The sequence below is a fragment of the Pleurodeles waltl genome, chromosome 8 (assembly GCF_031143425.1).
Source record: "Pleurodeles waltl isolate 20211129_DDA chromosome 8, aPleWal1.hap1.20221129, whole genome shotgun sequence".
Taxonomy (NCBI): domain Eukaryota; kingdom Metazoa; phylum Chordata; class Amphibia; order Caudata; family Salamandridae; genus Pleurodeles; species Pleurodeles waltl.
In genome coordinates this window covers 742,652,148-742,667,738 of record NC_090447.1, presented here as the reverse complement: position 1 = coordinate 742,667,738, position 15,591 = coordinate 742,652,148, and the positions used below count along the sequence as shown (strand labels likewise).

The 15,591-nt window shown below is 40.9% G+C and overlaps 1 protein-coding gene across 2 annotated transcripts in view; it reads left to right on the top strand.

Moving 5' to 3' along the window:
• Positions 1-15,591, top strand: part of PIGA (phosphatidylinositol glycan anchor biosynthesis class A) — a 120,517-nt gene that overhangs the window by 91,758 nt on the left and 13,168 nt on the right. For both annotated transcript variants that reach the window (XM_069204949.1, XM_069204950.1), the window contains one exon: positions 8,541-8,747. In XM_069204949.1, the coding sequence (XP_069061050.1) occupies positions 8,541-8,747 (207 nt within the window). The remainder of the gene's footprint in view (positions 1-8,540; positions 8,748-15,591) is intronic.

The window sequence follows — 15,591 nt, the reverse complement described above, 5'->3', positions numbered from 1 at the left end:
CCAATGCGCATTGATTTTACCTTCTGACTTTGTTGTATGCAACAATACATTTATTTTATTTTCGAGCTTTACAAGTTATTAATATTGTTTTCTTTAGATAATTTTCAGCATCACAGAAGGAAGTGCAATCTTTCTACACAGATATTTTTACTGTGCACAATTCCTAAACGTTTCCGTAGCCTGTGTATTCATTTTCCTAAAGATAGAACTGATCCCATGCAATAACTGGTTCTAATGGTGCATGATGTAAGGAAGAACTGCTGAAACAATGTTTAATGTACAATGTACTACTTGGTTTAGATCGAAGATGCAGGAATATATATATGCAGTGAATTGCAGGATATATTACGAAAGTTAGGACCATTTTAATTTCCTTTCTTAACCACACCACCATTTACATTTGAAGTCTGCTCATAATGCTCCAGACACATAGCGTTTGTCTTCAAACCACGTGACCATTTAGCACGAATGCAACAAGTAGGATTGATGGGACCTAACATCACAACTTTAGTAAAACCAGTAGGTAAGTATTTAATATCTAATGTATGCTAAACCAGGCATGCACAGACTTTGTGCCGCAACTTTGTGCAGCCTTCCTCTTTCTGTGTCTCCTGGTGGGTGCTTCACGATTTTATTCCCAAATCACATAGTGCTGCGGTGCAGCAATCCCTGTTGTGTGAGTTTTGTATTGCTTCTGCTGCCCTGAAGCCACCTATTTAGTGTATGAGTTGCAATCTCTGTGTTTGAAATTTTTTTGAGGTGCTGATGCCATGTAGCGCCCTTGTGTTAATGCCCTGCAGAACCTCTTCTGTGCATATGACGGCCTTGCAGTGCTACCACTCATCAGCAAATTACCTGTGCAGTGCTGCTGCAAAGCAGTTTGCGTCTCTGTATGTGAAGGAAACCTGAGGTGCTGCTGCCATCTGCCACTCTTTACGTCTGAGAGAAGCATATTGTATTGTATTGTAATCGTATTTATATAGCGCTTACTACCCCTGATGAGGCTTTGAAGCACTTTTCGATGAGTAGCACGCTACTGTGGAACCCAACAAGAATTACTGATGGATTAGTATTGGGGAATAATGAGTACAGTTTTAGTATTATTATGAGTTAATTTGAGTTGCGGATATGAGAGTTTGTTAGTTATATTGACTGGACTAATGGAGGGGTGGAGGAGGAATGAAATCCAGAAGTGTTAATTGGGAGTATATCCTTCATTTACTCAACCCAAAGGCTTGGGATGAGTAAAGGGGGATGGAGGAGGGAAGAGTCTGTGGAAGGGTTAGGGAGAGCATAGTAGCAGGGTGAGATAAATGCGGGAGAATTTAGTAGGGTTGTGTGGGAGGTCACAGTAAGTAGAGTGTGGTTTGGTGAGTTAGATGTGGAAGCGGGGGGGAAGAGCTTAGGCAGAGTTATTTAAGAGATGAAACTAGTAGAAAGGATTTGGGATGAGTCAGAGTGAGAATGGAGGATAGTTTGATAGAGACATGACATATGATGATGGGTAGATAAGTGTGATAAGATGAGAGCAGGAATTCATAGATATCTAGTATAACAACCCACCCAGGAGCCATGCAATGACCCACGAACATGCCAAGCACAGAAACAACATATACAAGTACATACATATATATATATGACACACACGCATAAAAAACACACATGAATACACACACACATGCACATACAATACATAATTTGAACCATGGGTAAAATATACTTAGTCAAACAGGTTTAAAGAGTGTGTGTGTATTTTATTGTTATGACATAGTAGCGATACATATTTTCTAAAGAACTATACATAACTATTGTGGCATTGTCTGTGTGGCGCGTGTGTTTATTTAATTTGAAAGGAATGGCAATAAACTATTAAATCTGAACCTAAATCACCTTTAATTTAAACCACTGCACAGGCTTATGCTTTTCATATGTTTTTATCACAGCACAAGTTTATTTCTCTCAAGTACGTACGACTGTGTCATGGAACCCTAATGTAAATTGAATCAAACTAAACTAACAGAGTGTTAATAGCTTTATGACTGAATTAACAGTGACTGAAAAAAAATCAGATGTCCACTACTTAACTTTAACTGTTATCACAGATTCAACACAAGCAAACTTCGAAACAGTTGGCTGGTATTTTGAATCTCTGCTATAGAGAGAAAAATAAGTGAAAGACGATCCATTATGAAATGAGACTTTCTTTAGTGTGCAGCCATTTTCTAAGAACCCAATGGAATCACTGAGTGTTACTTAGTATCATTATTACAATATTATGTATGTTTCACTGCATGAAAACCTTTACGGTATAATATTAAGATCGCTAATCCTCGGTTAATACTGGATAGCTGCAAATCTTTGTACACTTTCCGCCTTGCTAGCAGTGGTAGAGTGCCTGTGCCCCCCCCCCCCCCCCCCACCCCCCCCACCCCCTTTCAATATGATTAAATTGGTATACCCTTAATTGGTGTATTTAACATACTAACAAGTCCCTAATATACAGTACAGCGTGTATCTATGGCCTTTAAGTTAAATGTCACCAGTGAAATGCAGCACCCATTGTGTCATCCATTAAAGTGACAGTGCAAACATGACTGTAGACGTACCGTTGTTGCGGTTTTATGTTGCGAATTTGACCTGCTATAATAACCTCTTTGGATAAGCTTAAACCTTCCTTTTTCATATTAAAATGTCACCCCTAAGTAGGCCTTTCTACCTGTAAGGCAGGTTTGATGTTATTTAAACATATGACTTGTTAAAAAAATCATGTTAAACATGTCCTTACAGTGAAAAAGCCTCAAAAGCTGTTTTCATTGTAGCAGGGCGGGCTGTACCATAGGAAAACACTGTTACAGTTTTACATTTAATAATTCAAAGACTCTTTTTTACAGTCTTTTAAAATGCAATCTAATGGAAAAATCGTTAATAACTATTACATTTAGAAAGTTAACTTTCCATGCCTGAAACTTCTAAAGGCTCACTTGCAAAGCTTCAGCTGTGATCTCAATAGCCCCCTTGATGAGGTGTGAAAACTGCTGACAGTTCCCCTGCTAGGATGACCTTTACGGCTGTGCCCAGGAACTGTGGTAACTTCAAAGAGGCCCCATACTGTCACATGGAGATGTTATGTGACAATCTAGATGGGCCCGTCTTTTGTCCCTATAAACCCCACTCCGCCAGGCATGATCTAATCAGAGTGGACTTTTTTTTGTTATTTCTTTTTTTTTTTTTTACATTACAGTGTCAAATTCGGAGTATAAAATCCTGCTTGACGTCTGCCGGGTATTTACATATATCTGCACTAGGAGTGCACTTGAAAGGAGGGGAAACAGGAGGCCAAAAAAAGCTAGTGTATTCACTGTCTGATTGCTGGAAAACCCTTCTTTGTTCTACCAGACCTCTGTCTCTAGGTCAATCGAGGGTTCAGTGGCTGCCTGAAACTGGATTTTAATGTTAAATTTGGACGAACACTAGGGTTATCATAGTACATCTCTCTCTCTCTCCCTCTCCCCTTCCTCCTCAGAGCCCAAGTTGAGTGTGGTCATAGGCTTCCGATATCTTGAAAATGCCCAGTGTGTAAGATTGCTATGGGTTTTTAGCCCATTCGTTAGGGCATGCCCAGGAATCCTTCTGACACACTAGGTCTTGTCTGGCATAAAAATGGCACCTCCAGGAGCCCATCTCAGAAGACTCCTGGACCTGTAGAAGACCATAAGAGTACAGATAGAGACTGGATCTGCTCCCCCTCTTGTACCCAGGACAAAGAAGTCCATGCCAAGTGTCATGAGGCTGACCTCCTGCTAAAGCTACACAGAAACTATAAAGCTACAAGAGGCCTTTTCCTGCAGCTGGCCAGGTACAACTGGTCCTGGAATAGGCCTAGCAGTTTGACCTCTGCCTGATATCCTGAGAGTCTCTGAACAACTACCCTATGTTCTGGGCAGAGGGAACAGGGCGGGGAGTGGGGCAGATCTTTAGAAGTTAGCCTCTGTGGTGTATTGAGACTTAAAGTACTAAAGTCAGAGAGTAAACTCTTTGACATGGGCGAACCTGGTTGGTATATGTGATCAGCAATTCATCTCAGCTATCCTCAGATTGCATTCAGCAAAAGCCCTGCTAGTGAGGTTTGCTGTGGAAAATCAAAAGTGAATTTAGAGCAGGCCAAATAAACTTGCCACCCGTCTTGGTGTTAAACGGTGATTAAAGTGTACCTGTTTTATTAGTGGATGCACGTTAATCTCAGAGATAACCACCAGGCCTATGCGCTGGTCAGTTCTCTCCAACAGCTCTACATGCTAGTGCTTACCTCGACCTGACGTTGTTACAATACCCCTTTCCCTGTTGAATGTAGATGGATAGAAAGCATCAATTAATTTTCTCAAGTTTCAAAAAGTTAAGATATATGAACATTAAACAAAACATATAATTGATGACAGATTGTAAGTTTTTACATTGTATTTTATCTCATATTGTGAGACTGTATTACATTTCACTGTAAAGTACTAAGTACATGTATAGTTGTATACATTTACAAGAGAGACAGGTTGTGTTTTTGGGCCACTGAGTTCATTGCGTCTCCTTGAGTGGTATGTGAAAAGTCCGGCCCTATGCCGATATCTTCGGTGTCCCAACTGCACACCTTTCCCGTAGGTTCCTTGCAAAGATGTACATTAAAGTCGCCCCCCATATAATTAAAGTCTCACGTCTATTACCTGCACATATTCTGATCAAAATTACACTCTATCATTTGATAATAGGGTTTCGTAATTTTCCTTTTTGGGTTGTGTAGCCACACCTTGTTGGAAATATATGTGCATCGGCCTCCTTTTGGCCTGCCATGGTTGATCTGTACAGCTGGTGTGTGAAATGTCTTGTAGCCATTTATGTGGACGGGATTTAGTATCCAAGTCTCCTGAAGACATATACTAGGAAAATCCTCTATGAAGTTCACCCAAAGCTCATTATTAATCTTATTAGTTAGGCCTGCCACATTCCAATAAAGTATAGCTGTTTCCATATGTTGGTGGGGTTGAGAACTCTCCTTCTCTATACCTGGTGAGGGTAGTCCGTCATCTAAAGTGTAAGTTATTGGAGAGGGAAGATTTCCCTGATTCAGGTGGATATCTATGATGTTCCTATCGGGTGCCATCTCACGGAATACATCTCCCCTATTCTTGGTAGGCTTTTCTATATTTACGACCGGGGCCACTTCATAAGGAAAATCTTTCTAATTCCTAGTTAGTCAATCCAAGTCTTCCAGCGTTGTAAGAGATTGAAATCTATTGCTAAGGGGAATGGGGTATTTAATGCTTGTTCATTTACAGATTGTAGGTTCCTAGAGTTACACCCCAAGGATCTTGGGTAGAAAAAACCCAGGGGTAGTAGTGAAATTCCTTGACAAGTGGCTTGCCTAACGCCTAATTTGTGGATAATGCTGTGCACCAAATCTGGGGTCTTAAATGAAAGGACCACACAGTCTCCTTCCACTGCTTTCTCCCTGTTTCCTGTCCACTTGACTCTTTTAGCCATTTTTATATCATCGAAGAGGACCCCCACACCCCCCGGTACCCAAGCGTGTTCCTATCCAGTTCAGGGCCTTATTCCTCAACACCGGCCACGTTTACCGATATTGATCACCTATGGGAGGAACATTTGTCAGGACCACGACATATGGAGTTGCCTCCGGAGGAAGATGTAAAAAGTCGCTTGGTAAGTATATAGGCTTCGGAGGTCTTGTCCCGATACAATGAGTCCTTCCTTTTGACTATTTGGGGGTGATTTGTCCTAATTAATGATGGAATATTAGGTGATGTTGTAGCTAATTTATGATTGGTAGTTGGTGCTGATGGGAATGATTGTGTTCTGATCAAAGGCTTATGAGTCAAATGTATGTAACTAGTACTTGGTGATATAAGTGGTAACTGTGATTTAGTCAGGATCTTTGGGATCAAAGGTGAGTCGTCAGCCCTATCTTGAGGAATGGATTGGGAATTGCGCTCAGAATTTAGGATCGGCAATGTTATACTAGAGTCTTGTTTTGGATCGTGTGAAGCCTCTGGGTGTAGGGACTTTATGATTCCCACGTCTGCCTCGATCTTGCACTCAACTGCTTTTAAGCGTTCCGACAAGGAATCCAGTGTGGAGAGAAAACTATCGAGGGTCCCTGGTATAATGTGTAGCCCATCCAGGGAAGTACTTGAACACAAGAAAGAAAACGAGCTACAGCTAATATACACTGTTGTTTACAATATAAAACAACCAAAACCGTCACGATAAATATAATACAAAAAGTGATATTTATTTCATATGCATGTACAACAACAAAACAATAATAATCCAGATATAATATATAAATATTTACATCTTCAATGGAAAAGACACACACACTGATATATAATAGTTAGACAGAGACAAAGAGTATACAATACAGAACACACAAGATAATAAAAGCATAACAGAAAAACAGAGAATCCAAACTGTACAGAATACAACAAAATACAAATTGAATATATACTTTCTTTATGGCTCTACTGTAGAGCCTTAATATCATTCACAATTGTGACATATGATAATTTAGAACAGGATCACGATTCTACCAAATACATAGGAGAAAAACTGTTTGGACCCTAGAATTGCGCGTTTCGGCGGAACAATTCCGATTTGTAGAACCGCCTTCATCAGGGCAATTCCTTTCTAATATTTGGTGACTGATATCACAGTTCTTCTAAATTCTCGTCTTTCCCATCCGAGTCAAATCAGATGACAGTGTTGACGCATTCCCTTACAGAGGGAGCTCAGAAGAAGTGATCCTATGACTTCAACTTCTGGTCACACAGGGCTCCTTATACCGGCATACAGCCAGAATCAAAGATCCATCTCATAATAGTCTTCAAAGTAACCCGATTTTTTTGGGGAGAAAAGATTTTTTTTTTATATCAGCTTCCATACAACTTCAATCTTTTGACAAACCGATTTCCCAACGACGGATATAACACGAAAACACCAGATCGATGTTTGAGCGGTCGTCTGATGTGAGAATTGAATCTGAGATATTTTGAATGCAGCTATTTTTATCTATAGCATCTCTATTCAGTGCATCATTATTGCATTGAATAGAGTCATCATTTATCACCACATTCATTGGTGAATGTGTGGTATGTTCTTTGGATGTCAGAATTTTCCCCTCTACGTTGGCAATTTGTTTGTCTATCATCCCCATAGCCCCTGAGATGTACTTTAGTATGGAAGTACTGTCTTTTACGTTTGGAGGGTGGCTCAATGTTGAATGCTTCCTTTTCCCCATGTTTTATATGATGTCACTCTAAGTCCAATGTAGGAGGATGAGGATATATAAGATACGCTAGTTAATTATGTTACCTGCACCAAGATAGCGCCACCCCAGTTAAAATAATTAAATGGCTTAGCCAAAGGTGAAGTACGAAGGGAAAACACTTTACCAACAAATAGCAATCTGCTCGGGTATAGAATCACAATATAAGAGATAAGGAAAAGAAGAAAGAAAATTGTCACTTGTGTATCCAGCGTATGGTAGCTCCTAGGATATTCCTAAAATTGGTATCCCACCAGGGGGTAGAAGCAGGTTCCGAAGTTTTCCAAAGAAGCCACCGTCTGGCCAAAGATGGGCAATGATTCTTTTATCTTCTCAGGTCCAATTAATATTTCCCTTTTTTCCTTTGTGACCGGGGACCCTCAAAAAGCAGATGAGAGGTGGGGCCCAGCCCAGCCTCCTCCTGGCGATGACGGGCCCGGGCACCGCCCGCGTCCCGCGAAGCGGGAGTGCTCCCTGCCGTTTATGGGAGCCTCCTGTGAATTGCAGCCAGTCAGGCGTGACCAAGGAAGCAGGAAGGGGCTCCTCCCAGCCCCAGCAGTTCAGGTCCCGCGAAGCGGGAGTGCTCCCTGCCGTTTATGGGAGCCTCCCGTGGATTGCAGCCAGTCAGGCGTGGTCCGCGATGCGGGCGCGCACAAGGAAGCACGAAGGTGCTCCTCCCAGCCCCAGCAGTTCAGGTCTAGTTGTATACATATAAGCTTGAGTGGTCCAATGTGTTCTTCCTTGCATTTACTGACCAGGTGTGTTTCTACTTTAATATCAGTAAATTAAAATACCTCTTGTCCTACGTTGGCACATGCTGTGCCAGAGTCAAGTTTTCAGTTAACTTTTTGGCAAATGTAAACTTTTCTGAGCATCAGACATAAATATTGATTGATAGCCTGAGTTTTCTAGAAGATGGTCATATGGGCTGCAAGAACAAGCAGGGGGTACTAGCTTCTACCCCTGGTAACTCCAATAGATGTGGATGCTCTCTGTCAACCAGCGCTTGTAATTGTGTACATAGAAATATGATGTATCCTTGTTATTTGTACCATTTTATTGAAAAGGTTTGAGCAGATGCAGACACGTTCATGATAATTATAGTACTTTTTACGAAAACCATAATAGTCATTTTATTGTCAAATGGTTGTAGGTTATATTTTTAATCAGGTAGACATATTTAAGGCAATTCAAATTTCTTCTTTAACAGGTTGTGAGTACAAGAGTGGGCGGGATTCCAGAGGTGCTACCTGAAAGTCTAGTTATCCTGTGTGATCCATCGGTCAAATCTTTGTGTGATGGGTTAGAGAAAGCGATTGACAATCTGAGGGCTGGAAGACTGCCAAGCCCTGAAACAATTCACAACACTGTGAAGACTTTATATACTTGGAGAAATGTGGCAGCGAGAACAGAAAAAGTAAGTGTACCTGTTATCTGAATTTAATTACTCACCACACATTGTCTTTTCTTTTCTGTTGACAATTAGTTGTCACAATGCCACTTAGTGAAGAGAATGGAAACATTGTTTTGAGATGTGAAATAGAAGCCCGTAGGCTGCCCAGCCCCACCCCTGCATTCCATAGAGCACTTTAGCCTTTTTAGGTAAGGCCTACAGACTATTTTAGCTGACCCGTTAGCCTCATGTAATCAAAAACATACGTCAATTCATACAAAAATACCTACATACATATAGAGTAGTTTGGGGTGGGAACTCTTCATCCATTGTCCTGCAGCTCTTTCACACTTTTTTCCACCCTGCACTGCATATATCATGGGGCAGATTGTCAGCGACTTCAGCCATTGGTTGTCTTGTGAGTGACTTCTTTTTTGACTGGTCGCATGTGGAAATCTACCTAAACTAATACCCTATAGAGCATTGCAGCTCTCTTATCTGATGCTCCAAAGAAGAGGCAGTCAAGGAAATTGATGCTGCTTTGCTTGGTAGGGAAGATCAATGTTTGGTATGTTATTGTTGGATACTAAATATACATTTGAACATAAAGATAGTTCTACCAATCAATAGATGAAAACCCTTGAGCAGACATCGTCCAGAAAGAATGTGTCCATGCTCATCAGCTGATGGCCCCAGCAAATTTTAAATCCCCATTGACGAGAACACAGTAGTTGTCAGCTCTGTGAACCAAAACCTCTTGTAGGCAGGAGCTATTACAATGTTTCCAGCTCTGTTTTTAATTCTCTTTACCACCCATAATGCAAGAGACAGTGGGAAGGTAGGGAAGGAAACTCATTGTTAGCAAGTTTTAGAAGGTAGTCTGTCCCCTTGTCTTGAGGCCTGCCTTTATCTCTGAAAGAGGGCACTTGCAGTTTCCCAGAGTCATATTGATCTATACAAGGAACATTCACAGCTAACAGATCTTTAGAACAGTTTATTGTTTCTACTGCCTATAACTTTGTTTCTGTGACTTTGCTTTGACAACCAGCCGGTGGATACACCTGAAGGAGCGCTCACATAGCCATGACTGCCTTGTAGAGGGTCACGTTTGTTACTACTTCTTTGTTGATGTATTCATCCATGTGGTTTAAGTTGAATAGATTTTTAAAGCGTATGGCTACCCAAAGGCCTCCCAGCGCTAAAAAGAGGACGGAGGAACCACAGTGGAATTTTTTGATGGGAAATTTACCTCGAAAAGAGAGTTTGGAATTGTCCATTCGGAGTGCCAGGGAGATGGAGTTCCATAGGTTAGCTCTGAAGGACCTACCGCCCCATCTTACTTTATTAACACCGCAGGTGTTAATTAGGGCAGCAGATGAGGATCTAAGGGATCTCTGAGGAGTGTAAGGTGTGATCATTCGCTTGATAAAAGACGCTCCCCTATCGTGAAGAGCTCGAAGCACCATACACATAGCTTTAAAATTGATCCTTTGCTGGATAGGAAGCCAATGAAGAGAGGCTAAGGCTGGTTTGGCCCATGCAGTTTCTAAGGATGTCCATGAGTAGCCGGGCTGCCACGTTCTAAACTATCTACAGTCTCCTTAGTAAGCAGATGGGAGAGCTCAGAAACAGAACATTCCCATAATCTAGGCGAGATAATATAAGGGCTTGAATAATAAGTCTTTTGGTGGGAAAGGGAAGAAATTTGAAGGTTTTTCTGAGCATTCTTAAAAGATTGAAGCAGGAAGCCGCCAATTTTATTTGCAGTCCAGCCATACTCCTAGGCTTTTTATAGTTTCCTTTGGGGGGGCAGTAGGGGTTGGGTAGGAGTTTCTTTAATTCTTCTGGAATTGAGATGGGAGATTTAAATATTGCCAACCAACATTGCTTCTGTTTTCTCATCATTTAGTTTAAGCTTGCTGTCTGACATCCAATTAGCGATGTCTGAAAGACAGGAGGATAGCGCTTCTTGGTCAGAGTTTACATTGGTGCTAAAAGAATAAACCAACTGAGTATCATCAGCATAAGATATTAAAGAAAGACCATAGGGTTCCACAATTTTTGCCACTGTGATAGAAGACAAAACATATAAGTTGACATCCAAAGATAAAACTATCACAACAAATACATAAGTTGCAGTTTAAAAGTAAAATTTTAAATTGATTAGAAAATTGATAGGTCATACGATAAACACTTCATTCAATGGAAACTGTGCAGATTTAGAAAGTCACAGTGTGCATAGCGCAATATAAAAATATACAAATACATATTTAAAATCCGCAATTAACGGAAAAAACAAGACCCATAGGATTTCAGCGACAGATCAAATCATTTAAAGCAGTGGTTCCCAACCTGTGGTCCGAGGACCCATGGGGTTCCGCGAAGCCTCCTCCGGGGGTCTGCAATTGCTTAGAAAATTAAAGAATGTTAAAAATTAGGCCCCCATCTTTCAGTTATGACTTAGTGAGGGGGTACCTGGATTCCCATAATGATTCAGCGGGGTACCCGGGTTCCAGTAATGATAAAGTGGGGCTCCGCAGAAGTCAAAAGGTTGGGAACCACTGATTTAAAGGGCCTACGTTGTTCAATATACAATACTGACCATAGAGAAAGGTGTCAAACTTAAAAGTGAAAGTGACAATGTATATTCTGTAACAATGGCGACATATTTTTCAATGTGCAACATTGACAACTGCAAAAAGGCATGCATAGTGAAGCATAGGGTATCTAATAGTTGCAAATATAAAATCATGCCATTATGCAATGAAACATAACCTTACCAAACTATCAGCCACCGGCCTAGTGGGAAGACAATGGCATTATACAAGCAGCCGGACAATGATGCACCCAGGGTAACTGAGAAATGTTAAAAAAATATCTAAAGAATTGATAGATCCTATTACAGACTATTTCGTTAGATGGAAATAGTACAGACTTACGATCCTCCAAGGCAAGTGCATATGTTATATTTAAGAAACCGAGGTCTTAAAAAGCAACGACGTGTGTTGAAAAAATGAGACCGACAAAGACAACATGATTGAGGTCTTAAATATGTAGCTGACAAAGCTCACACATTCTTTCTTCTTTCGGGACTCTATCCCAAATTCCAGTTATAATACAGAGGGGAAGCAAATCCATTCTCAATAAAAGTGTAACCCTTCTGACCCCATGATGCAAATTCCAAATTAAATAGGGCTGAGGTTTAATTCCCAAAGAGCTTTCCTAAAGCACTAGGTATCCGTGGGTTTGACTGGCTTAAGGAGATGTCTCTGTCCTGACTTATAGTGGACAAATAGTTTTTTATAAGGTTCTTTAGAGCAGGTTTAGACATCGGGGAGTCTACACGCAAATCAAGCCCAAATATTTCTTTGTACTTATAAAAAGCGGACCTTTCTTTTTGGATAGTGAAAGTTTTGCACTTCAAAACTGCTCACAGTTTTCCCTCCTCTCCTTTCTCGAGCAAATTTCCCAACTTCAGCACAGCGGCTAAAGGCCAGGAATAAGCAAACAATAAGCCAAACTTGGAGTGGAGAGCAAGAGGGGCTGCCAGGGTATTCAGATGACACATCTAACAAAAAATGTGTCCTTCAATCTCTTCAAAAGAGTCCCACAGTCTCATATCTGACACTTTGCACGCATAGCAAAGGGAAGCGTTAATTTTAACCCTATAAACTGACAGAGCATGCCCAAAATGACACTCCGTCAAATTTTATATAAACTCTTGAGGGCCTTTGCTTGAGAGAGGGCCCTGCTTGAGCAAACTGTTAGATGGTCATTATCCCACCCACACTGAGAAAAAAACCTTACTAAGAAAGAGATACAATTCAACTATTTAACATTTGTCTGAACCTATGTACCAATGGAACTTCCACTTCATTCTTGCATCATTCGTACAAAATATCAAAGTTTTACTTTTAACTAATCCATTCCAGAAAGTGAACTTCTGAGTACTTAGTCAGTGCAATCAAACAACGTTGTAAACCAATAGATGTTAAATCCAGTATGGCAGCAACATTGTCGGCATATAGTGGGAAACTGATGGACATCGAACCAATCCTTTGAGAATCGCCCTTCACCAAACTTAAGGTATCAGGAATATCATAGATACACAGGGAAAACAGGGGATCCAACAAACAACCCTGCTTCAGTCCATTAAGCATTTTAAACTTGCACAACAGGTCATGTGTCCTCCCATCAAAATTTGACACAGGCATCAGAGTCAAATTTCATTTGAAGCCTTTTTAAATGGTGTAGAACACCCAGGGAAAAGCGCTTCCTCCACAGTGTTTGAAGATCTACTCTATCCAACACAGTGGATAAATCAATAAATGCAATGTATAGCTGCATACCCCCGAGCAAGAACATGTATCTCAGTTACTGCATAAAGGACAGCTATGTTGTCAAGGAGTGCTATGATTGCTCCTGAAGCCAGCTTGCACTGGGGGAATGATTATTATCTTCATATGCCCATTGTTGCAAATGACATAGTACACTACGGGCAAAAAGCTTACCAGTGGCATCCAGCAATGCTATCTGCTTGGAACTTGCCAGGGAAGACTAAAGCCCCTTTTTGTACAACTATACAATAACACTACCCTTCAGTGATGAAGGGCTTTTTCCAAAACCGTAACAATGAGTAAATAACGGTCCAAGAAATGTTCCTCAAACTGCTGCCTCCTTTTTGATGACCGTAACTAGAATCTCATCATGTCGCGTAGCTTCAGAAAATCTAGCATTCTGTACAAATCCCACAATTTCATCTACCAAGGGAACACCGTACAGAGCGAACATTTCTTCATCTAAATTCAGATGCAGAGGGTCGACTGCCTCAGTATTATTTGCATATAACTCAGCCATGTAACCCACCCAGACTTTTTCAGAGCTAGCAATTGCATGAACTGTCACCTTAGCGTCACAATATTCCGCACTCAATTTCCAATATTTGTATGAGTCTCCAGAATTCACAGCCTCTCCTAGATTAATCTGTTTTAGGTTGCATTCCTTACATTTTTCAAACTGCCGAGCACCTTCAGGCCTAAAGCTCAACTTACGAAAGTCAACCATTTGGGATTCATAGAAGGATATGGGATCATCCCTTGTAGAATCCTTAAGATGAGCACGAACTCCATTAATCTTGGCACTTAAGGACGCAAAAATTTTAGCTGTCCAAAAAGAACAGCCATTTGATGTATTAAAACAGGTCTTACCCCGAGCAAAATTCCTGGGCACAAGTTCCTGAGGAATAAATGCCACAGTTGTGCCAAATAAGCTGTTATCACTCACATCCATTAGAAATACTGTCAGATTCTCACAAGCCCCAAAAACTTGAAAAGACACTATCACATAATCGAGTAGACATTGTGTAAAAGCTGATTGAAAAGTATAAGAGGCGACTTCACCCGCTGAAGATCTTCCATTCAAAATAACCAAATCATATTTTCCAGGAGATTCGAATAATGGGAAACCTCGCTTATCTGTTCTAATTTTTTCTGGGAGCACAACTTCCGATATAGACCAAACTTATTTGTTATCCATATTAGCAAAAATAGAGGAGTTGGAATTAGATATCTCTGCATTTTAGTTGCCCATGATTAGTGGACAATCTTCTGCAGCACTAATGTTATGAACAAAAGCGAAGAATGAGCTCACCAGATGATCAAAGGTTTTCTGTTGTTTGGGTAGTGGGGGGGGGGGGGCAGCTCACTACTGGGCTAAGGGACACTCCACTATATTGATTGCATGTCCCCCTTGCTCTAATGAGACAACAATCTCTTTAGTATTCCCCTATAAAGTATTATTGCCGGGCCCTATCGTGGCAACCGTCAGTGACTGATTCTCTTTTGAGAGATTGCTCCGAGTCCTCTGTTCAAAACCACCACGCAAGATTCCTCCCCCCTCACCCCTCCCCCTTTCCTGAGGTCTTGCGCCTCTGCCCAGGCTACCATGGGTCCAATGACTGTCTGCCAACCCCTTCCTTCCTTGCCGCTTTGCCACCCTGTCGCCGGTACTGTGACTTGCTAGCTGTTGTTTGGAACTTAATGGCAATAACTTAATAGTTATAATAATGATGTACTAATACATTTATTTTAATATATAGTGCTGCTTACTGCACTTATGTAGTTTCTAAATGCTGTAACTAAAAAATATTACCATTATCCAATTTATTGCACTTAATTTACCCACCTTGGAAGAATTGAAGTTTGAGTCTGACTTTCCTGGATTGAAACTCTTGACATCCAGAAACTGGCATTTGTCATCAGTTCAACAGTGAGCTCTCTAATCACTCAGCCATTGTGCCAGTATCCACTTCACTAAGATGGTACGAGGTTCAGCTAGTGAGGTGTAAGTGCTGTAAGCTCTATGTCCCCCAGAGACCACCCCAGCTTAGATTTTCAACCTCATCATATAAACAAAGTCCCTTTTTAGCATTGCTCACACTTGGGCCTTCTCAGTTTCAAAGCACAAATTGTTCTTATATGAATCTTATTTACTGAAAAGCTGTTCACATTTTTAATAGATATACATCAGATTCCCCAACACTGAATGTTTAATAGACTGATAATCTTGACTTATTCCCCACCGTCACGCTTAGACTACCTGGTAGTTTAAAACAGCAATAAAATGGGGATAGTCCCAGGAACCATGTTTATTTAGCAGCGCGTTTGCATTATTTCAAGGCACCTTAACCAAAAGCAAAGAGGTGATTGCACTGACCCAGAGTGCACTATCTCCCCAAGAGGCCCTGATAGCTCGGATTTTCTACAGCATGTTGAGTGTGAGGAAGTCCCAGAATGGAGCTCTGTCCGTCTACTCCACTAAACTCAAACTCCAGGATTACTATTTCTTCTCTCTGCATCCCTGCCCCAAC